The 25,520-nt window shown below is 35.2% G+C and overlaps 1 protein-coding gene and 1 long non-coding RNA gene across 17 annotated transcripts in view; one reads left to right on the plus strand and one right to left on the minus strand.

The window, feature by feature from the left end:
- GPHN (gephyrin) overlaps nt 1-25,520 on the plus strand; it is a 625,629-nt gene that overhangs the window by 491,434 nt on the left and 108,675 nt on the right. For all 16 annotated transcript variants that reach the window (XM_072838965.1, XM_072838966.1, XM_072838969.1 and 13 more), the window contains one exon: nt 20,016-20,153. In XM_072838965.1, the coding sequence (XP_072695066.1) occupies nt 20,016-20,153 (138 nt within the window). The remainder of the gene's footprint in view (nt 1-20,015; nt 20,154-25,520) is intronic.
- LOC140640129 (uncharacterized) overlaps nt 1-25,520 on the minus strand; it is a 142,984-nt gene that overhangs the window by 872 nt on the left and 116,592 nt on the right. The gene's annotated exons all lie outside the window — the stretch shown is intronic.

Genomic DNA, 25,520 nt, shown 5'->3' on the forward strand with positions numbered 1-25,520 from the left:
AGAATAGTAAAGTCGTTTCAATTCTGACTATAATGTAATAGCAAACAGTAGTTATCTAGTCAGAAATATCGCTAGAATGAAAATAATTTATCTGCAACTTAATTTGGTGCCTAAAAGAAGGCATCCTTCTTTATTTAACTATGTGTAAAATTATATGCTAATTTCTGGAGATTCTTATTTGAACAAGCTATAAAATAAGTAAAATAGAGGCTTCAGGGTTTGGGATATATAAAAGCAGAATTGACTTTCTTTGAATGAATTAAGAGATTTTACTACTTTAACAGCAATAAACTGGAATGATTCAGATGAGACACTATTCAAGTAAGGAATTTCCCATGGCTGACAAAACTGATTCAACATTGCTTTCCTTTCCAAACAACTCTTTTCCAGATTGTTTTGCCACTTCTCAAAGACTATAACATTTATCCTGGGTCTCTAATGGATTTTTAATTTTAAAATTTTATCTTATGGATATGTTTACTTGAAGACATTACTATTTTATTGGAGACACTTGTTACATAATAGAACAGGGTTCGATGGATGCAAATGAGATAAATATCATTCACTAAAATTTTTACCAGAACGATTAAGTGAAAATTTTTAGGTATTTAGTTTATCTGCAGCTCCTAACTTTCTATGAGACTTGGTTTTTTTCTACTTCATGTGTAAAAGTTTTCTAGTCTTACTCTAATTGACTGAACTTCATGATTTTTATGGTTCCTCCTGCTGCTCTTAATACTCAAGCAATGGTTTCGGAAGTTAAATTTAATTTAAAATTATTATATAATGAATGATTTTCTATTAATCCACTTATCACATACTTTTAATATCCATACATAAATTTCAGATATTCCATTTTTGCCATCATCATTTAATCATAATGATCTTAAATATCTCTAAGAAATCTGTCCATCACTCCACTCACCATCAAGTTTGCTAAATATTACTTGTAATAATAGATATGTCAAAAAAAAACCTTAGTTTTTAAAATATTATAGGTCTCAAATGTTAATTCTAATTTAAGGAAGCACTAAGACAATTTTCACCAAGTAAGATTTGTGATGTAATAAGCTTATACTCTCTAAACTGATGTGCTATTCAAATTCAAGCTTATACATAAAGCAGAGCAAGTGGTCACTTTTTGAAAATATTTTAAGATATGGTGAAAAATCTGCAGGTCTCAAACACATTTCCACTGGCTTATCTTGTAAAAGAAGACATTCTCTAGAGTTAAACTTACTATGTTCAAGTATTAGTTTCTCTACTTACTAGTTGTGTGAACTTGTGCAAGTGCTCAGTATTTCTATGCTTGTTTCTTCATCTGTAAAATGAGGATGCTAAGAGTATCTACCTTATGGGTTGTTGTAAGGATTAAACAGTTAAATACTTGGTATACAGTAATCACTTAATAAATATTAGCTGCTATTGTTATTACTAGTAGTACTGCTAGTATCAGTGTTATTATTATAATAATTGTTCTTTGGAGTGAAGGCATTGTCACAAAAATAAAAAAACCTACTAGTGAAAATCTGGTAACTGGTTGGAGTAACACATTAAGCCGTTAGAATCCATCAATTTTATATACATTTATCAGATCATTTGACTGCCACTGCTGAGAGCCTAGTTTTAAGAAAATACTGCATACAGAAGTTTAGAGTATAAGAGAAAGGGAAAGCATAGAGGAGGGAAGATCAAGATCGTGTGCTACTTTTTTTTTTTTTTTAGAGTAAGGGAGAATACCCGTATTACATGAGTGGGAGTGGTGAGGGGCAGAGAGAATGAGAAAATCTTAAGCAGGCTCCATGCTCAGCACAGAGCCCACAATGGGGCTAGTTCTCATGACTCTCAGATCATAACCTGAGCCAAAATCAAGAGTCAGGTGCTTAACTGACTGAGCCACCCAGATGCCCCTGTGGGTACTACTTTTAACTGCTCCTTCCTTGAAACAACTATCTTCCTTGATATAGTTCTCCCCTTTTGTATTTTTTCTTTTATATTTTTTATTTTTCCTTAATTTTCATAATTTTTCCTTAATATGTCCTTAATATCTTTATTAGGTTTGTTCATTCATTCATTCATTCATATATTTTAAAGAAAGAGAGGCATCCCTAAAAAAAACAGTAAGGAGCCCCTGGTGGCTCAGTCAGTTAAGCATCCATCTCTTGATTTCAAATCAGGTCATAATCTCCAGGCAGTGAGATCGAGCCCCATGTCAGATTCTGCACTGGGCATGGAGCCTGCTTGAGATTCTTTCTCTTCTCTCCTTCTCCATCTGCTTGCTCTCTCTCTCTCTCTCTCTCTCTCTACCCCCCCTTTCTAAATAAATAAATAAACCCAATAAAAATAAGAAAACTTAGAAGAAGCAGTTAAGAAAAAGGCTTTCTGACAACCTACAGGATGGGAGAAGATATTTGCAAATGATGTATCAGATAAAGGGCTAGTTTCCAAGATCTATAAAGAACTTATTAAACTCAACACCAAAGAAACAAACAATCCAATCATGAAATGGGCAAAAGACATGAACAGAAATCTCACAGAGGAAGACATAGACATGGCCAACAAGCACATGAGAAACTGCTCTGCATCACTTGCCATCAGGGAAAATCAAAACCACAATGAGATACCACTTCACACCAGTGAGAATGGGGAAAATTAACAAGGCAGGAAACCACAAATGTTGGAGAGGATGTGGAGAAAAGGGAACCCTCTTGCACTGTTGGTGGGAATGTGAACTGGTGCAGCCACTCTGGAAAACTGTGTGGAGGTTCCTCAAAGAGTTAAAAATAGATCTGCCCTACGACTCAGCAATTGCACTGCTGGGGATTTACCCCAAAGATACAGCTGCAATGAAACACCGGGACACCTGCACCCCGATGTTTATAGCAGCAATGTCCCCAATAGCCAAACTGTGGAAGGAGCCTCGGTGTCCATCGAAAGATGAATGGATAAAGAAGATGTGGTTTATGTATACAATGGAATATTACTTAGCCATTAGAAATGACAAATACCCACCATTTGCTTCGACGTGGATGGAACTGGAAGGTATTATGCTGAGTGAAGTAAGTCAATCGGAGAAAGACAAACATTGTATGTTCTCATTCATTTGGGGAATATAAAAAATAATGAAAGGGAATAAAGGGGAAAGGAGAAAAAATAAGTGGGAAATATCAGAAAGGGAGACAGAACATGAAAGATTCCTAACTGGGAAACAAACTAGGGGTGGTGGAAGGGGAGGTGGGCGGTGGGTGGGGGTGACTGGGTGGTGGGCACTGAGGGGGGCACTTGATGGGATGAGCACTGGGTGTTATTCTGTATGTTGACAAATTGAACACCAATAAAAATAAATTTATTAAAAAAGAAAAAGAAAAAGGCTTTCTGTCTCCCTTCAAATCTGAGCAAAGTGTCCCTCCTGTGTTCTCCTCTAGTACTCTGTAGTTTTCTTATATTATTGTAAACCCATTTACAGTATAATGCTTTTATACCTTCTCCACTTATTTCTTCCACTCCACACTAAGCTCCTTGCAGTAACTCATCTGTCTTGTTCATTCATACTATTCCCAGGATCTGTCACAGTGACTGTCTCTCAATAAATTGGATAAATGGATGAGTAAATAAATGAAAGGAAAACCTTTTCAAGGCAAGCAGAGCAAGGAAGTGATGGCAGAAAAATTCAGATTAAGGAAAGAGAATGGGAACAGAGGAGGAAAACAATAAAGATGAGCAAAAGCATTAATCTTTTCATTACCAATACTATTTTTTCTTAATGGCTCCTTCTGTTTGAAACCAGCATAGTTTGCATGCCCAGGGGCAACTGAAAGCAAGTGAGAGCCTTGGCAGCTTGCAGGGACAATAGAGAGCCTGAAATAGTGAAGAGGTTGACATGGCTTACTGTGATGGAAAGAAGGCACCCAACTCCCAGCTCATCCCTTAGGTAGAAAAGGGTACGGCATGTATGCAGCACTCCAGTTTGATGGTGGGACAGGGATACTATCCAAAGGACTGGTTTCTGTCTCACTTGACCTAGGATGCTTGAGTTGGCATACTTGGATGCCAAGGGTCCACTGAGATTAAAGAAGAGATGACTTGCTGATGCAGGACTAGAGATATTGCAGTGCTGCAGGCAGATACCAGAGGAAATAAGAGACCATGGGCTCCTGAAAAAGAAACGAACAAACCTATGATTGGGAAATTACATGCACAACTAAGAGAAGTCATGACACTCTCAGAATCTCTAGCTGGGCTATTTTTTGAAAGTCTTCCTCTGCATAAAGTCAGTCTATAAAGACTAGGAGATGTGGCTGTTTTCCCAAATGTGTAAAACTCAGCAAAAGAAAAAAATCACAAGATACATGAAGAAACAGAGAAACATGGCTCGGTCAGATGAACAAAATGAATCTCCAGAAACCAACCCCAAAGAAACAGAAATCTATGAATTTTCTAACAAGGAATTCAGATTAATTTTCTTGAAGCTAAATGATCTACAGGAAAATACAGATGGACAGCTATGCAAAATCAGGAGAAAAATGCATGAACAAAATGAGAATATCAACAAAGATATAGTAACTTTTTTAAACTGTTTAAAAAACACAGGAATTACAGAACTGAAAAATAACTGACTTGAAAAGTTCACTAGAAGTATTACTAAATTAGAAAAATTCACCAGAAGCACAGCAGATTTAATCAAGCAAAAGAAAGAACTTGAAGAAAGATGATTTGAAATTATCAAGTCACAGGAACAAAGTGAAAAAAAAAATTAAGACAAGTGAAGAAAGCCTAAGGAATTTATAGGACAACATTAAGTAAACTAATGTATGCATGATGAGAGTTCCAGAGGAGAAGAGAGAAAGGGAGAGCTTATATGAAGAAATAATGACTAAAAACTACCCAAATCTGAGGAAATAAATGGACATCAAAATTCAGGAAGCTCAGGATGCCTAGGTTGCTCAGTGGTTGAGCATATGCCTTTGGCTCAGGTCATGATTCCAGAGTCCTGGGATCGAGTCCTGCATCAGGCTCCCCACAGGGAGTCTGCTTCTCCCTCTGCCTATGTCTTGGCCTTTCTCTGTCTCTCATGAAAAATAAATAAAACATTTAAAAAAGAAAAATACAGGAAGCTCAAAATAGTCAAAACAGGATGAATCCAAAGAGGCCCACACCAAGACACATGACAAACTGTCAAAAGTCAAGCATAAATTTAAAAACTTGAAAGCACCAAGAGCAACTCCTGTTTAAAGGTTTCATAAGGTTATCAGTGGCTTTCTCAGCAGAAATTTTATGGGCCAGGAGGGAGTAGGATGATATATTCAAAGTCCTGGAAGGAAAAAACAGTTAACCAAGAATACTATTTCCACAAAGCTGTTCTTCAGAAATGAAAGAAAAATAAGGACATTTACAGATAAGCAAAAACTGAGGAGTTTATCACCATAGACCCACTTTACAAGAAATGCTAAAGGTAGTCTTGCAAAGGAAACAAAAGGACATCCGAAAGCAACACAAAACCTATTAAAATATGAAACTCACCAACAAAGGTAAATATATAGGCAAATACAGAATTCCATAATATTTTAATGGGGTATATAAAGCACTTTTAACTTTGGTATAGAATTTTAAAGATAAAATAAAAAATATAGCTATAAGACTATGTTAATGAATACACAGTATATGTAAAGAGTGGTTTGTGACATCAATTAGCATAAAGTGGGAGTGGGAATATGTAAAAGAGTAGAGTTTTTGTATGTGATTGAAGTTATTATCAGCATGAAATAGATTATTATAACTAGAAGATGTTTTATGTAAGTTCCATGGAAATCACACAACACAAAATACCTACAGAATATACATGGAAAGAAATGAGAAAGAAATGAAAGGTCAATACAAAAACTCAATGAAACACAAAGGAAAGCACCAAGAGTAAAAAAGAGGGACAAAATATAAGACAAACAGAAAACAATTCTTTAAAGGGTGATAGTATGTCCTTCCCTATCAATACTAACATTAAATGTAATTAAACTCCTCCATCAAAAGACATAGAGTGGCTAGATGGATTTTTAAAAATAAAATGCAACTATATATTGTCTATAAGAGACTCACCTTAGATACAAAGACTCATGTAGGCTGAAAGTGTAAGGATGGAAAAAGTTGTTCCATGTAAATAGTAACTAAAAGAGAGCAGGAGTGGCTATACTCATATCAGACAAAATAGACTTTAAGTCAAAAACAACTATTACAAGAAACAAAGAAGGATGTTATATAATGATATAAGGATCAATTCCTAACAATGAAAGGTATAACAATTATAAATATATAAGCATCGGGACACCTGGGTGGCTCAGCGGTTGAGCATCTATCTTCAGCTCAGGGCATGATCCTGCGGTCTTGGGATCGAGTCCTACATCAGGGTCCCTGCATGGAGCCTGCTTCTCCCTCTGCCTCTCTCTCTCTGTGTCTCTCATGAATAAATAAATAAAATCTTTTTTAAAACATAAATAAATATTTAAGCAACTAACATCAGAGTACCCAAAAATATAACACAAACATGAACAGAATTGAAAGAAGAAATAGATAGTAACACAGTAATAGTGTAATTCAATATACTACTTTTAATCATAGAATAACCAAACAAAATCAGTAAGGAACAGAGGACTTGAACAACATTATAAAACAATTGGACCTAACAGACATACACAGAACACTGCACTCATCAGCAGCAGAATACATATTCTTCGCATATGTATTCACATATCATGAGACAAAATGTTAGACCACATTTAAAAAGCCTTAACAAATTTAAGAAGGTTGAATCTACCAAGTATCTTTTTCAACAAGACAGTGAAACTAGAAACCAATAACAAAGGAAAATTAGAAAAATCACAAATATGTGGAAATTACACACTCCTGAACAACCAATGAGTCAAAGAAGAAACACAAAGAAATTAGAAAATAACTTGAGACTAATGAAAACCAAAACAAAACACTAAAACTTTTGGGATACAGCAAAAGCAGTAATACAGAGAAGTTTATAACAATAAATCTACATTAAAGAGAAGAAAGATCTGCAATCAGCAACCTAACTATACATTTCAAAAACTAGGAAAAGAAAGAGCTAAAGCCTAACTTCAGGTTAGCAGAAGGAAGAAAATAATAAATATTAGAGCAGAAATAAATGAAATAGAAAGTAGAAAAACAATAGAAGAAATCAACAAAATGAAGAGTTGCTTTTTTAAAACATTAGCTAATTTGACAAACCCTTAGCTAGACTAAGAATGAGAAGACTCAATAACTAAAATTAGAAATGAAAAAGAAGACATTACAACTGATGTCACAAAAATTTTAAAAGGTTATGAGACTACTTTGAATAATTATATTCCAACAAGTTGGATAGCCTAGAAGAAATGGAAAACTTCTTGAAATATACAGTCTACCAGGACTGAATCATGCAGAAATAGAAAATCCAAACAGACTTAATAACTAGTAAGGAGATTGAGTCAGTAACTAAAAGCTTCCCACCACCAAGCCCAGAACCAGATGACTTCACTGTAGAATTTTACCAAACAATTAAAGAATTAATGCCAATTCTTCTCAGACTCCTCCAAAATATTGAAGAAGAGGGAACACTTATTAACTCATTTTCTGAGGCCATCATTACCCTGAGCCAGACAAAGATATTGTGAGAAAACTACAGACCAATATCTCTTAAGAATATAGATGCAGGGACATCTGGGTGGCTCAGTGATTGAGCATCTGTCTGGCCCAGCAGGGAACCTGCTTTTCCCTCTGCCTATGTCTCTGCCTCTCTGTATATGACTCTCAGGAATAAATAAATAAAATCTTTTAAAGAAAATTGTAGATACAAAAATCCTCAGCAAAATACTAGAAAACCAAATTCAACAGCGCATTAAAGATATTATATACTGTGAACAAGTGAGATTTATCCCTGGGATGCAGGGATGTTTCAACATACAAAAGTCAATAAGCAGAATGCACCACAGTAACAAAAAAAAAGCAAAAACTACATGATCATCTCATAGATACAGAAAAGGCATTTCACAAAATTTAACACCCTTCATAAAAACACTCACCAAATAGGAATAGAAGGAAATTACCTCAACATAATATAAGTTATATATGAAAAGCGCATAAGTAAATTATACACAACAGTAAAAAACTGAAAGATTTTCCTTTATAATCACAAACAGCAGGAATACCGACTTTCACCACTTCTATTCAATATGGTACTGGAAGTTCTAGCTAGAACACTTAGCCAATATATAGTACATCATTAGTTTTAGATGCAGAGCTCAGTAATCCATCAGTTGCATATAACACCCAGTGCTCATCACATCACATGCTCTCCTTAATGCCCATCACCAATTACTCCATCCCCCTACCTACCTCCCCTCCAGCATCCCTCAGTTTGTTTCCTATGGTTTTAAGAGTCTCTTATGGTTTGCCTCCCTCTCTGTTTTCATCTTCTTTTTCCCTCCTTTCCCCTATGTTCATCTGTTTTGTTTCTTAAACTCCACCCATGAATGAAAACATATGGTATTTGTCTTTTCCTGACTGATTTATTTCACTTAGCACTATACTCTGTAGCTCCATCCATGTTGTTGAAAATGGCAAGATTTCATTCTTTTTGATGGCTGAGTAATATTCTGTTTTGTATATATACCACATCTTCTTTATCTATTCATCAATCAGTGGACATCTCAGCTATTTCCACAGTTTGACTATTGTGGACATTGCTACTATAAACATTGGGGTGAAGATGCCCCTTCAGATCATTTGTATCTTTGGGGTAAATACCTAGTAGTGCAATTGCTGGGTCATACAGTAGCTCTATTTTTAACCTCTTGAGGAAACTCCATACTGTTTTCCAGAGTGGCTGTACCAGCTTGCATTCCCACCAACAGTGCAAGAAGATTCCCCTTTCTCCCCATTCTCACCACCATTTGTTGTTCCCTGACTTGTTAATTTTAGCCATTCTGACTGGTGTGAGGTGGTATCTCATTGTGGTTTTGTTTTTTTGTTTGTTTGTGTGTTTTTAAGATTTTGTTTATTCATGAGAGACACATGGAGAGAGAGGCAGAGACATAGGCAGAGAGAGAAGGAGGATGCATCACATTAATAGAAAAAAGAGCAAAAACTACATGATCATCTTATAGATACAGAAAAGGCATTTCACAAAATGCAGGGAGCCCAATGTGGGACTTGATCTCAGGACTCCAGGATCACACCCTGAGCCAAAGGCAGACGCTTAACTGCTGAGCCACCCAGGTGTCCCTCATTGTGGTTTTGATTTGTAGTTCCCTGATGCCAGGCAATATGGAGCATTTTTTCATGTGTCTGTTGCCTATTTGTAGGTCTTCTTTGGAGAAATGTCTGTTCATGTCTTCTGCTCATTTCTTAACTGGATTATTTGGTTTTGGGGTATTGAGTTTGATAAGTTCTTTATAGAATTTTGGATACTAAACTTTTATCTGATAAGACATTTGCAATTATCTTCTCTGATTCTATAGGTTGTCTTTAGGTTTTGTCAACTGTTCCTTTACTGTGCAAAAGCTTTTTATCCTGATGAAGTCCCAATAGACCATTTTTGCTTTTGTTTCCCTTACCTCTGGAGATGTGTCTAGCAAGAAGTTGCTGTGGCCAAGGTCAAAGAGGTTACTGCCTGTATTCTCCTCTAGGATTTTGGTATATTCCTGTCTCACATTTAGGTCTTTCACACATTTTGAGTTTACCTTTGAGTATGGTGTAAGGAAATGGTCCAGTTTCATTCTTCTACATTGTGACTTTCCCAACACCATTTGTTGAAGAGACTGTCCTTTTTCCATTGGCTTTCTTTCCTGCTTTGTCAGAGATGAGTTGACCTTAGAGTTGAGGATCCATTTCTGGTTCCCTTTTCTCCACATCCTCTCCAACATTTGTGGTTTCCTGCCTTGTTAATTTTCCCCATTCTCACTGGTGTGAGGTGGTATCTCATTGTGGTTTTGATTTGTATTTCCCTGATGGCAAGTGATGCAGAGCAGTTTCTCATGTGCTTGTTGGCCATGTCTATGTCTTCCTCTGTGAGATTTCTGTTCATGTCTTTTGCCCATTTGAGTATACACTTTTCCAAAGATATACAAATGCCACTGAGAATTTGAAAGGATGGTCAACATCACTCATCATAAGGGAAATGCAAATCAAAACTGCCACTACCAAAAAATAAAAATAACAAGTGTGACTAGGTTGTGGACAAATTGGAACCCTACTGTACTGTGATGAGATTGTAAAATGGTGCAACTACAATGGAAAACTCTGTGGAAGTGCCTAAAAAAAATAACAGTAAAACTACCATATAATCCAGCAATCCAACTTCTGAGTATATATCCAAAAGAATTGAGAACAAGATCTCAAAGAGATATTTGCATATCCATGTCTATTGCAGCAATTTTCACAATAGCTTCTGCAGCCTAAATGTCCCATCATCAGATGAATGAGTGTATACATACAATGAAATATTACTCAGCCTTTAAAAAAGAAGGAAGTCCCATCATATGCTAGAACATGAATGAATCTTGAGACATTATACTAAATGAAATAAGCCTGGGACAAAAGGCAAACACTGCATAACTCAACTGAGGTATCTAAAATAATCAAACTCATAGAAACAGAAAACAGAATTGTGATTGCCAGGGACTGGAAGGAGAAGGAAATGGAGCATTGCTGTTCCATAGGTATAGAGTTTCAGTCACACAAGAAAAAAAACCCTTCTCTCCCAAACTCCAAGCTCCTCTTGTTACATAACTAGAATCACCCCTTGATATTCTGCTTGCATCTCACATTTCCCTCATCAGAACTAAACTTAATACTCTTCCCTCCAAATGGTCCCTTTATTGCTATCTTAGTTAATGTCATTCCCACTTACTCTCATAACCAAACTTGACGTCTCATCATATTTATCTCTCCCTCCCAAAGTACAGCCAATCATAGAACCATTTGTTATGGCTCTTCTAAAAATTCTTTTTCCAGTACCTGTTATGTTAGCTCAGGCATTCTTTGTTTCTAACCTTTAAGATTGTAGTAGCATACTGTTTTGCCTGTCTGCAGTCTCTCTTCCTTGCAAGCAAGTATTGCATTAAGTATGTGTCACTTTTGTATGAAAAATCTTGACTAGTGGAGCACCTGAGTGGCTCAGTGGTTGAGCATCTGCCTTTGGCTCAGGTGGTGATCCCAGGGTCCTGGAATGGAGTACTGCATCAGGCTCCCCATAGGGAGCCTGCTTCTCCCTCTGCATATGTCTCTGCCTTTCTCTGTGGCTCTGATGAATAAATAAATAAAATCTTTTTAAAAAAATCTTGAGTAGTTTTCCATTTTCTACAGTATGAAGCCACTAAATCCTATCCTTAACTGAAATGACCACCCTTATGCCTTATATTTCATACTCTCCACCTCCAGCCTCATTAGATGATTCCTCATTCTCTAAAAGTACTTTCAAATCTCTATTATTTTGTTCATTCTATTTCAAATATTCTTTCCTTTTTCCTATCGTTTAAAGCTCAATTGTCACCTCCTTCATGGAACTTTACCATTTGTGCCATCAAAACTAGTTATTCTCTTTTCTGCATTATCATACATAGTTGTTGTTTTTTTTAAGATTTTATTTATTTATTCATAGAGACAGAGAGAGAGAGGCAGAGACACAGGCAGAGGGAGAAGCAGGCCCCATGCAGAGAGCCCGCCGCGGGACTCCATCCAGGGTCTCCAGGATCACGCCCTGGGCTGCAGGCGGCGCTAAACCGCTGCGCCACCCGGGCTACCCCATAGTTTTTGTTTTAATATTAAAACATAAGCATTTACCATTTGTTTTACTTTTTCCTTAGAACACTGTCTGATTTCTGTGTTCCATGAGACTGAGAAATGGGAATTTCATCTTATTTACCTCACCATTACTCCCTAGTGTTTAATAAAGTGCCTTGCATAGAGAGAGTATATTCAGTGTATATTTAGTGAATGAAGTTGAAGGGAAGAAAGCCCCTCTAATGTGATATAGGAGAAAGCACACCAAAGAAAATCTGGACATCTGGTCTTTTCATTTTGACCTATTATCTATTTAGACATGTGATGTCGAATTAATTTTTTCAACCTTTCTATGTTAGAACTTGTCTACAAGAAATCTTTATAGGTGTCACTCTTATGCTTAAAAACTTCAAAATGTTAGCTTACATGATAAAATTATGTAAATGGTTTCCAATTGGCTTAAATGATAAAGTTCAATTTCCAAATCTAGCAATTCAAAGCTTTTATTATCTGGTCTTAGTTACTTCTTTAGCCTCAACTCCCTCTGTTCCCCATTACAAGCCCAGTGCTCTACCAATATCAATCTCTACATTATTTCCTAATCATACTGTGTACAGTCTCACCTTACCTTGCCTTAATCCAGGCAGGAGTCAAATGATACACTCAAACAAGATAATAGAGAATTTAATAAAGGAACTAGTTATAACAGAGTAGCCAGGATTCAGGGAAAGCAAGATAAGTTGAAGAAGTTTTGGGATTAGCAACAGCAGGAAATGGTTGCTACCCTTAAGCCTTAAGGAGCCAGGGAAGGGAATAATTGTCTAAAATAAGTCTGTTAGGGAGGCCTGTCTCACAGAACTAAACGTTTGTATTAAAGGAACGTAACCACTGCCAACCAGCAGACGAGGCCAAAGGAATAAATACCTTGTCTGTATTCTTCTGCTCTCCATTCTCCTGCCAGTAGCTTCCATTGGTTGAACTCAATAGAAGCCATAGGTATAAGAAGTCCATTGGTTCTATCCATAAATGTTAGCCTTTTGGAGCACAGAGCAGGATAGAAAAAATTGGAGAGGAATGTGGGAGAGCAAAAGCAGCTGCTTTATTCAAACTGTTCTTTCCACATGAAGTTAAATCTATCTCAAACGAAAGCTCTATTTAAAATAATATTAATTCAAATATCTAACATGTTTTAGATGTGGGGAATGGAGAGGAAGAGAGAGAAGGGAAATCTTAAGCAGGTTCCATTCCCAGAATGGAGCCTGATGATGTAGGGCTCAATCCCACAACCCTGAGATCATGACCTGAGCCAAAATCAAGAGTAGGTTGCTTAACTCACTGAGCCACCCACGCACCCCTAATGCAAATAATCTAACTTTTATGAAGAGCTTTATTATGCACCAAGCATTGTAACACACAGATGGAGGAGGGAGTGCAGTTTGAGGAAGAGGAAGAGAGGGAAATTAGAGGCTGGAGAAGTTACCAAATTATGACCTCCACTTGGCCATATAGCAAATGAACCTCTTAATTGCCATGGTAATGGGTTTGGACTTTACTGTAAAGGTCAATAAAGGAATTTGAATGTGGAATGACAAGATCAAATTTGAAATTTTGAAAGAGCATTTACTACTATGTGAAGAATGGATTGATTCTGGGTGAGATCAGAAGCAGGAATCTGATGAAAGCTTGAATTAAACAGAAATAGATAAACAATACAGGATTTTATGAAATATTAAGGAATCACAATTGACAGGATTGGTAACTAGATGTGGAAGGTAAGGAAGTCAAGAATGACCCCAAATTCTAACTTGGGCAACATATGAATTACAAGATCTTATGTTGATATGACCCATACTTTATCTTCATAGTCTTAAAAATAAGCAGGTGTTTGCTAGTTGTACTGGAAGTAGAAGAGCAGTTAAGACAGATGTCTGAGAAAAAATCATGCTATGTACTAGAAATTATTAAGCTTGTTATAGCTGGAATAAGGATATATGTAAGAGCAAAGAGGGATAAGTCGAAGAGGAAGAACAGATCATGAAAAGCCTAACACATTACTCTAGGTCACTGAACTATATCCCTAAGGCAGTACAAAACTTTTTCTTTTTTTAAGTTTTTATTTTAATTCCAGTATATTTAACATATAGTATTATATTAGTTTCAGGTGTACATGTAAGAAGCTTTTTTGATGGTTAAAAACAATTAAAGCAGATGCTGTTGAGAAATTTCCTTAGAACCCCAGAATTTGGATCATGAATTTGGAAGAATTGCCTAGAGTTGGCTAAGAAAATAATTACTTCAAATTTTAAAACATTTACTAAATATTTTTAAGTGATGCAGGATTATTGTCAAGAATCTAAATAATACAGAATAGGAAGAAAAATCAGTTTCATCCTATACTTAAAAATAACTACTACTAACACATAATTTTTTATTCCAGTATTAGATTATATTTTTATAATTAATTTTAATTCTACAGTTATAGTCATACTGTGATTTATACTTTTAATTAAAAATTACAGCCCTTGCATGAGCAGAATTAGTTGTGAATTAACCCCACTTTTTAGGCCTATAGAAAGACAAGAATCATATCAAGTACCCAATAAATATAGATAAACTATAGTTTCTGCTTCTTTGCAAAATACCTTAAAAACTAGATTTCTGTTTTCACCAAGGACACTGACTCATTCTTCATATTTGCCTGTATCATCACCTGTTCTAAGATTTTCTTTCTCAACTACATAAATTGACCTCTCCCACATGCTTAGTGATCATATTTAACAGTGTGTACATCTTAAAAAAGATACTAGTCAAAATTTACTCTTTTATTAGTCTGTCACTGAAATTAATAACTAGAATAGACATTCTGGAGTTGAAGCCTTATGTGCTTATACCTAATAATATGAAAAACAGCACCATTAAAGAAGATTAACTAAGGGAAATGGCAGCTCTTAGGAGCTGGTAAAACTCCTCTAACTACAAAAATGACTTTGAACTTCTCTTGGTTGTTTCCCCAGGGCATTATAGAGACTAGTTAATTATAATACTTAGAAAGGGCTTTAGAAGATTCTTAGATTCCACTTTTAGAGATATAATAGCTTATGATTTCTACAGAAAAATTACCTTTTCTCTACCATTGTCTAAAGAATGTTTAGAACAAAGGCCTACTAAGGAAAACAATTCTAATAGTGACACGAAAACATTCCAAATAGAAGCTAACAAATATATAAGTTTACATATATGTGGGTACATATATATTATACACATGCACATATCTATACATACATACATTTATATTAATGCCTCTGAAATTATATCCTGACAACTTCTTTGGGGAATAAGAGAATTCTCAGCCTTTTGGCTATTTAAGTTTAAAAATAAGGTCCTAGCAGCCTAACAAAAGCAAGCTGAAGTTCAGAGACCCAAAAAGGGCACAAAACCACAAATCAAACAGCAGGAGAAGAATGAACCAAAGGATTTCAGATCAAATAATATATCTGTTTGTATTCCTGAACCAGAATGATGGCAAAGCAAAGGGTAACCACCAATAGTGTAAGCAAAGAGGAGAAAGATCTGATGAAAGAAAGTTTGTGAAAAGGAAAAGGGAAAGAAAGATTGTATCTGAAAGGGGAAAATTGTGTCTGAAAGCTGGTCTTTTGCTATAGTAGCTATAACCAGTACCCACAATTTTTTAAGTCTTTATATAGTGTTAGTGATGGTAATAAGAGCAAGAACCTAAGGATTATGATTTGAGACCCTCCTCAAGAGTCCTCAGTCCTTAGGAACACCTGTAGTGAAGTCCAGCCTCATAAAAACAGTCATGAAAAATTACTGTTTATATCTGCAGCCACCTCAACTCAAAAGACTTTGCTTGCCTTTGTTGGGTATGTTAGCACTTGACTCCCACTTACAGTTTTTTTTTAATAATTTTATCTTTTTTGGTGTTGTTTTAGCTAATCTATTTTATCATTATATCTTCAAATATCAGATTTTTCACTTCATCCCTTTTTATCCTGTACTCTCAGCTAATTTTACCTCTTTACTTTTAATATTATATATTTAGCTTACTTGTACATGACAAATTGAAAATAAAAGCTGAAGGAAGACAGCTATAAAAACAGTCCACACCTGACCTTGGAAAATAAATGACTTTTTCCTCCTTTTGGCCTTATAATTTTTCTATAGATAAACCTCCTGACCTAAAGATAACCTATAAGGATTTACTTACATTGTTACTTACAGTGTTAATTATTTAGGCAGTATGTACACTGAACCTAAAGCTAATTTTCCATTTCCCTGACTACTTGACCACAGCTAAAGTATTTTTTATTTTTCTTTTTTCATTTCCCTAGTGCACTGACTCTTTTAACACTTTTAAACAAAAAAGTAAAGAGGAAAAACATAGTTTCAACTTATTATTAATGAATGTTTGCAATTATTTTTTAAAATGGACAATTCAAGTAAAAGGAAAATTGAAATCATTGACCAGAATAATGTTTGAAATTATATGTAGTGTTTATCTCTCAGTTCATCTTCTTTATCAAGTTATATATTCTAGAGTGATTAAAATCAAGCATTTAAGACCTTATCCAACAAAAATTTTCTTTGTGACCACTGTGTGCATAGCATTCTTGGTCTTTGACATTAAGATACTTTTTCCTTTCTCAAAGAGCTGAAAATCTAGCTAAGAAAGTATGCATGTGTGTGTGTGTGTGTGTGTGTGTGTGTGTGTGTGTATAATTACTGTAAGATATGTTGTTAATACAGTATGTAATGAGAATCCTAAGGTAGAATATAGTTCATAGTGCCTCAGTGCAGGAGGGAAAAAGGGAATGGTTATATATTGCTTCATAAAGGACAAACTACCAAAAGAAGGGTTTTTTTGTTTTTTTTATTTTGAAATAATTTCAAACTTCAGAAAGGTTGCAACAAAGAATTCTTATATACCTTTCACCCAAATTCTCCCAAATGTTAGCATCTTGCCACAATTGCTTGGTCATTTCTATATATTAATAGAGTTATTTTCTGGAATTGCTTGTGAGTAAATTGTAGGCATGATGCTTCTTTACCTATAAATACTTCAAATATATATTTCCTTTATTTTAAAAAAGGAGAAAAGAAAGAAAAAATAGTCCCTTACATAACCATGATACAATTACCAAAACCAGGAAATGAACCTTGCCATAATACTATTATATACTTATTCAAATTACATTTTGCCACTTTTTCTAATAATATTCTTGATAGTAAAAGGAAAAAACTTTCTTCTTCTGATCTGGGATCCAATCCAGAGTCATGCATTACTTTTAGCAACTATGTGCCTTTAGGCTCCTTTATCTGGAGCAATTCCTTAATGTGTGTGTAGGGGGTGAGGGGTGTTTTTCATGACCTTAGCATTGGTCAGTTACTTTATAGAATGTTCCTCAAATTTAGACTTTTCTGATATTTCCTGATGGTTTGTTTCAGGTTATGCATTTTTGTTAGAGACACCTCATATATGATGTTGTATCCTTCTCCATGTATAATATCAAGAGGTTTGTGATGTCATTTTGTCCTATTACTGGTGATACTAACTTTGGTCACTTGGTTAAGATGCTATTTGCCAGGTTTCTCCATTCTAAAATTACTATTTTGCTTTGTAGTCAATACAAATTTTATGAGGCTATATAGTGAAATACACAAATACATTGTCTTCAGATTTTTACCTTTTAGTTTTATTTATCCATTAATGATTTTTGCCTGAACCAGTCCTTACTATGATAGTTGCCAAGTGATGACTTTCTAATTCAAACATTTCTTCATTCATCAGTTGGCATTCTGCTGTAAGGAAGAATTTATATATTAATAGATTCTTACTTTTATTAAATGGATTATATTATCTATTACTATCCTAATTTACTATGATGCTTAAATTGTCCCAGGTTTGTCCAGTCCCTTTTGAGCATATTCCATCATTATTTGATTACTTCCTTACAGGAGAAAGTTGTGAAGGAAGAATAATAATTTCTTAAGAAGATAAGAGAAATTTCATTCTGGGCAAAGTGAACATCTAAGTGTCATTTTTCTAAGACAGAAAAATATGAAATAGTATGGTATATTCTAATATCTACAAATTGTCAGTTTTCTAATGGAGTAGTGAGTGATGAGGCTGAAAAGGAAGCATTTTATATGTTAATCTAAGGAATTTTATTTTATCCCATGGGTGATTGTGCATATAAATTATAGAGCAAACATTTCATAACAATGCTGTTTTATAATCTTGATGCACAAAATCTCAAGAGTATTTTCCTTTAATATTTCTTATACTGCCGTAAAAAATAACACAATCCTTTCAACCATGTTTTCTAGGTTTTGTCAGAAATGCTGTGGGGCTCATTATCTTAGATAAATAAGTAGAAAACAAGAGTATTAAGTAGAAAACAATATGAAAAAGTATTTTCAGTTACATAAACTGTCAGATACGTCATCCTAAGCCTACGAACTCCACCATTGCTAATGTTTCCTTAGGCTTTGAACTTGATTTCTCTTAATTTGAGAGACATATGAAAAAGTCAGTGCTTATGTATATGAACCACACATCCTTTGAATCACCAAAGGTCCTCACCATTTAACCTGAACAAACCAACATTTTCACTCTTAGGTTTCCTAGGAAAACTATTCATTATTTTAGGTGGTTTTTTCCTCTCAAATATCCAGAAAGTAGAAATAGAAGGAATTCAAGTCTCAAATACAATGATAAATAACGGCAGTGTTCTTAATAGGGCAGAACAAGCCCCTTCCTTGAGATTTTCTTTATATCCAAGGAATGAATAATGATTTACACTTTAGGCAGTTTGGTTGTTTTGAGGTGTAAAGTTACTTCTTGAGAATTTTAATTTAATCAAGAAGAGCCTGTCCGAATATCTTGTTTCTATTATATTTTGTTCTATCATTTGAAAGCATCTTTTCATTTACTTCTAATTTAAAGAATGGATTTTCAGGCCAAGATTAAACATTGTATATTAAGAATTGTCATATTGAAAAAAAAAAGGAATTGTCAGATTGAAAAAGATGCATTTGAATTGGGAAAGATAATTTCATTGGTATAAATAGCTCATTTCACATGGTCATGCCATAAGAAAAGGGTTACTGCTATATGACAAAGATCCTTAGTTACTCTACTTAGTAGAAAGGACTCCATTTGTTCTTTCTGTGTCCCTTTGAAGGCCTTGTACATCACAGACATTGCCATTAGTAATTAAATCTTTCATGATGGCAATGCTGTTTTCTGAGATGGAAATTACAAGAGAACAAAACATCATAAGGGTAAGACAGAAGGATAGGAGAATTAAGAGTTTGATTTTGAACATGTTGGATAATTTATAAGTTTGGAGATGCATATTCTTATCCACCAGCTGTTTGGATGACATGTAAATCTAGAGTTGAAAGTAGGGAATTGGAGATAAAATAAATTTAGTGTATGGGTAACATTAATGCCCTGAAGGGGAGTGAGTAAGGAGTGAGTAGCTAAATAATCTTTTCCTGTGACTTTTCTAAAAAAAGAAAATTTCCTTTGAAATCCTAAATAAATTCAAGTTTGGGTATTTCATTTTACTGACTAGCGCACTAAGTGTTCAATGTTTAGTTTGTGGTTAAGGACATAGACTCTGAAGCCATACTACCCCAGTTTGAGTCTCTGCTATTAATAGCTCTGTGATTTAGGCCAAGATATATAAACCTCCTCTGTAAATAAAGATAATAATAATGCCTCCCCATAAGGTTGTTGTGAAGATTAATTAAAACAGTGCCACAATGCACAGTAGGCACTTAAAAGGATTATCCAATAACATCATTAAATTTCACTAAGTTTTGGGGATCCCTGGGTGGCTCAGAGGGGCGCCTGCGAGGGGATCCTGGAGTCCCGCTGGATCGAGTCCCGCCTCAGGCTCCCGGCATGGAGCCTGCTTCTCCCTCTGCCTGTGTCTCTGCCTCTCTCTCTCTCTGTCTATCATGAATAAATAAATAAATCTTTAATAAAAATAAAAAAATTTCACCAAGTTTTGACACATGATGTAACATTGCTGACTTGATTTAATGTTCCACCAAAGCAGGCTAAATTTTGGAAGCAAGAGAAAATTTCTCACCTTGCAATGTTCATTTACAGACATATGAAAATGAGAATTTATGATATTTATAAGACATTCCCACTTTTTTGTCACTGTTTCAGCATCATAGTCTTAGTTAATTATCTTCCTGTTTAGGTCACAGTGCTGTTGATATCACCAAGGTGGCTAGAAGACACCGCATGTCTCCGTTTCCTCTAACATCTATGGACAAAGCCTTCATCACAGTTCTGGAGATGACTCCGGTGCTTGGGACAGAAATCATCAACTACCGAGGTATGGTTATATTTGCCCATTGCCTTTTCTTTACATTTTTTTCCAAGTAAGATTCATATAATATTAATACATGGTTTTCCTGAAGGAGAAAGGTTATTAACCATTATCACAATTATTATCATCATTCTTTTTCCTTCTTTTGCTTATTTCTACTCAACTCTAAGATCAGTCTTAATGGAGCTAATCCAGTCGGGATCAAATTTACCTTAAAAATTGCAACTCCTGTATTTGGACCCCATGGGTCCAAAATAAAAAGCTGATGAATTATTTATAATATTAAATTTATATTAATAATCTTAATTAAATGTGAAGCAGTTCTTTCTTTCCAGATGAAATTTTTTTTTTCATTAAAAATAAAGAAGGATGGGATCCCTGGGTGGTGCAGCGGTTTAGCGCCTGCCTTTGGCCCAGGGCGCGATCCTGGAGACCTGGGATCGAATCCCACATCAGGCTCCCGGTGCATGGAGCCTGCTTCTCCCTCTGCCTATGTCTCTGCGCCTCTCTCTCTCTCTCTGTGTGTGACTATCATAAATAAATAAAAATTAAAAAAATAAAATAAAATAAAATAAATAAAAATAAAAAAAGAAGGAAAATAATCAACTGTGTTTACCCTGTCCATCAAAATACCAATACTCTAAAAAAAAAAAAAAAAAAAAAAAAAAAAAAATACCAATACTCTAAACTAAAGAAAGGATTATCGGGCAGCCCAAGTGGCTCAGAGGTTTAGTGCCGCCTTCAGCCAGCAGCACGATCCTGGAGACCTGGGATTGAGTCTCATGTCGGGCTCCCTGCATGGAGTCTGCTTCTCCCTCTGCCTGTGTCTCTGCCTCTCTCTCTCTCTCAATCTCTCTCGGATAAATAAATAAAAAATCTTAAAAAAAAAAAAAAAAGGATTATCAAGGGCACCTGGGTGGCAAGTTGGTTGGGTGTTCAACCCTTGGTTTCAGCTCAGGTCATGATCTAAGGGTTTCAGATCAAGTCCTGCCTCAGGCTCTATGCTCAGCATGGAGTCTCTTTGAGATTCTCTCTCCTTCTCCCTCTGCCCCTCCTGCTCATGCTCGCTCTCTCTCACTCTTGCTCTTTCTCTCTCTCTCAAATAAATAAAATAGGAGCACCAGGGTAACTTGGTCAGTTAAGTGTCCAACTTTTGATTTTGGCTCAGGTCATAATCTCAGGATCCTGGGATTGAGCCCTACATCAAGTTCTGTGATCAGCAGGGAGTCTACTTGAGAATTATCTCTCCCTCTGCCATTCACTCACTCTCTGTCTCTCAAATAAATAATTACATCTTTTTTAAAAGACTTAAAATAAATCTTAAAAAAATAGAAAGGATTATCAGCACTAAGTGAGAAAAATAGTTAACTCTGAGTCTGCCTGATGTCTGTTTTGTCAGAAATGGGAGATAATAAATGCGTCTTCTAACCATGTTTTCCTTTGTGAAAAACATATTTTTAAATGTAAAATGTAAAAACTGTATTAATTCATCCATTGTTTACTGAGCAACCAGTCTGACCTAGCTGAGCAATCAGTCTAACCTAGTTTTTCTACTTCATCCATCTTCTCATTTCCAATGAGAAGATATAAACTCTTAGATTAATAGCACATGAAGGCAGCCTGTGGAAAGGTAGTATTCCTCAGTGTTTTCAGTTTTTAATCAACCATTTTCCTTTCTAAAAATTCAGCATAGAAGTTTTAGTGCAATTTAAATAAAATGTAGTTTCTTAATTTTTTTGTTATGTAGATAAACACAAAAGGATTGATTTTACAAATAAAAGACTTCATTCATGAAGTATAAAATATTCAAACTTCAATGAACATTAGAGAGCATCTATACAAACACCATAATTTTTCTGCAAAGAAACTCACACTCAGAGCTACAGAAAAGGAATAGGATTAAAGCTCAAGATTTACATTCTTCTTTTTACTACATGATAGTGCTCTTCTCTCAGTATTAAAATATAAAAAATAATCATAGAAAACATAACAACTTATGATAAAAGACCTATGGGGCACCTGACTGGCTCATTCAGGGGATGCAACTCTTGATCTTGGGATTGTGAGTTCATTCCCCATGTGGGATGTAGAGATTAAATAAATAAAACTTTTTTTAAAAGGTCTAACACTAGTGAAACATTAAATGCCCAATTCAGGCTCTTTAGTCCTTGCCCTACTTAGACAAAAGTTGTTTTTATATAGTTACACATCTTTGAGTTATATTCTTTTAGGTATGTATATATCATTAGGCTGAAACCTTTTCTTTCATTTTTGTTGTACTTCTCATTAAAGAAAATAAAGATTTAGAAATTGGAGTGGGGAATTAGTCAGCAATTAACTATGTGATTTCAGAAAGCAATTATAATGAAATATGTTTCTTTGTACTATTGAAAGCAAAATATTCAGTTATTTTTTATATCAACACCAAGATATTTTCAGAAAATATGAATAAATACTTTACTTATTATGAAAATAAGTTAACCATCCCTGGCTTGTGATAATTTCAAGGTAGTTTCCCTTAACATCAGTCCTTTGGGTGCACTGTGTATACCAAAGTCACATTTAAATAGGAATTTCAGTCGTTCTAAGGAAAAAAACAGAATTGAAAATGACCATTTTTATTTTTCTTTTAGGAAAAAAAATGCTGTCAGATGGATTCTCTTTTCCCTTTATGTGCTTGTTTCCCCTTCGTTTATTCTTTAAATCAGTTGTCACTCATAAGTAAGCAAACTCTTCATGGATGTTTCCACCCATGATGATGAAAAATAATAGTGAGCTTTGCATTCAACCTTCGAGTTGGATCAATTTTTAATGCAAAAGGGTATTATAATTAAACCTTCCAAGCACTTTAGTTAGGTATTTAAGAAATAATACTATATATAGAAACATACTCAGTTTGTTCAACAAATATTTACTAAACATCTGTTAAATGTCAGGTACTATATTAGGTCCTGGATATAAAAGATGAATAAAATGAAATGCCTGCCTCATGGATTTCACTATCGCATAGGACAGAGACAGGTAGATAATAAAGTACTTGTCTCCTTTATTGGCTCTTGTAGGCTTGCTTTCCTTCTTCAATTCCTTGAATGTAAACTTTCTTTAGAGTTTTTGTCTTTGGTCCTTTTCAGATCTTCTACATTTACTTCAGATAACCTCATGCATTTCAAATACTATGCAATTTCTAGTTCTGTATCACTTCCCAGACCTTACCTGAGCTCCAGACTCCTACACCAAAGGTATACCTGCTGCTAAGAAATGTAACATGACCAATACTAAACTTATTTTCTTTACCTCTACATCCTCTGAAATCCATCCCTTGTTCTCCATCCCCACTGCTATTGATTTAGTTCAGATCTTTATTATTAACTTCCCGGATTATTAGATTCATAAAGATCCAATCCATTCACCAATATATGTGAAAGTACAGACATACCTCAGAGATATTGCAGGTATTCCAGAGCACTACATATAAGTAAATATTGCAATAAAGCAAGTAAAATGAATTTTCACTTTTCCACTACATATAAAAAATGTGTTTATGCTATACAAACTCTGTTAAATGTGCAATAACATTATGTCTATAAAAGAAAGTACATATCTTAATTTTAAAAAATACTTTACTAGAGCACTTGGGTGGCTCAGTCAGTTGGGTATCTGCCTTTCGCTCAGGTTGTGGTCCTGAGGCCATGGGATTGAGCCCTGCATGGAGACTCCCTGCTCAGCAAAGAATCGGCTTCTCTCTCTACCCCTCACCTACTTAAGCTGTCTTGCCAGCGTGCTCTTGCTCTCTCTGTATCTCAAATAAATAAATAAAATATTTTAAAAACCTTTACTGCTCTCCTGAAACTAATATTACACTATATGTTATTAGAATTTAAATAAAAACTTTAAAAAATACTGCTGAAAAAAATGCTAACCATCATTTGAGCTTTAAGCAAGTCATAATCTTTTTGCTGTTGGAGGGTCTTGCTTCAGTGTTGATGGCTGCCTACTGATCAGAGTGGTGGTTGATGAAGGTCGGGATGGCTGTGATAATTTCTTAAAATAAGACAGCAATTAAGTTTGCTGCATCAACGACTCTTCATTTCATGAACAATTTCTCTTAGCAAGTGATGCTGTTTGATGGCATTTTACCTACAGCAAAACTTCTTTCAAAACTGGAGTCAATCCTCTCATACCTGCATTTCTTTATCAACTAAGTTTATGTAATAATCTAAATCATTTGTTGTCATCTCAACAACCTTCATAGTATCTTTACCAGGAGTAGATTCCATCACAAGAAACCACTTTCTTGGGGTGCCTGAGTGGCTCAGCGGTTGAGCATCTGCCTTGGTCTCAGGGCATGATACCACGGTCCTGGGATCGAGTCCCACACTGGGCTTCCTGCATGGAACCTCTGTCTCTGCCTCTGTCTCTGTGTCTCTCATGAATAAATAAATAAAATCTAAATTTTTTTAAAAAAGCACTTCCTTTGCTCATCCATAAGAAGCAATCCCTCGTAAAGTCTTATATTAGATTGCAGCAGTTTAGTCACATCTTCAAGTTCTACTTCGAATTCTAGTTCGCTTGCTATCTCCACCATATCTGTAGTTATGTCCTCCACTGAAGTTTCAAACCCGTCAAAGTCATCTAAGAGGGTTGGAATCAACTTCTTCCAAGCTCCTGTTAATGTCAATATTTTTACCTCTTCCTACAAATCACAAATGTTTTTAGTGACATTGAGAATAATGAATCCTTCCCAAAAGGTTTTCAATTTACTTTGCCCAGATCCATTAGAGGAATTCTATCTATGGCAACTATAGCCTTATGAAATGTATTTCTTAAATAATAAGACTTGAAAGTCAAATTACTCCTTGATCTATGGGCTGCAGAATGGATGTGCTAACAGGCATTAAAACAACATTAATCCCATTGTACATCTCCATCAGAGTTCTTGGGTGACCAGGTGCCTTATCGTAAGCAGTAATATTTGAAAGAAATCTTTTCTTCCGAGCAGTAGCTTGTAACAGTGGGCTTAAAATATTCATATTATTCCAGGTAATAATCCAAGGTGCTGTCTTCCAAGCTTTGTTGTCCCAATCATAGAGCATAGGTAATTATTACCTATAATTCTTAAGAGACCTAGGATTTTTAGAATGGCCCCTGAGCCCTGACATCCACTGAAAGTTTCCAGCAATGTTAGCCCCTAACAAGAGAGTCAGGCTGTCCTTTGAAGCTTTGAAGCCAGGCATTGACTTCTCCTCTCTAGCTATGAAGGTTCTAGATGGCATCTCCTTCCAATAGAAAGCTGTTTAGTCTACACTGAAAACCTCTTGTTTAGTGCAGCCACCTTCCTTAATTATCTTAGCTGGATCTTCTGGATAACTTGTT

This window comes from Canis lupus, chromosome 9, assembly GCF_048164855.1.
Source record: "Canis lupus baileyi chromosome 9, mCanLup2.hap1, whole genome shotgun sequence".
Classification (NCBI taxonomy): domain Eukaryota; kingdom Metazoa; phylum Chordata; class Mammalia; order Carnivora; family Canidae; genus Canis; species Canis lupus.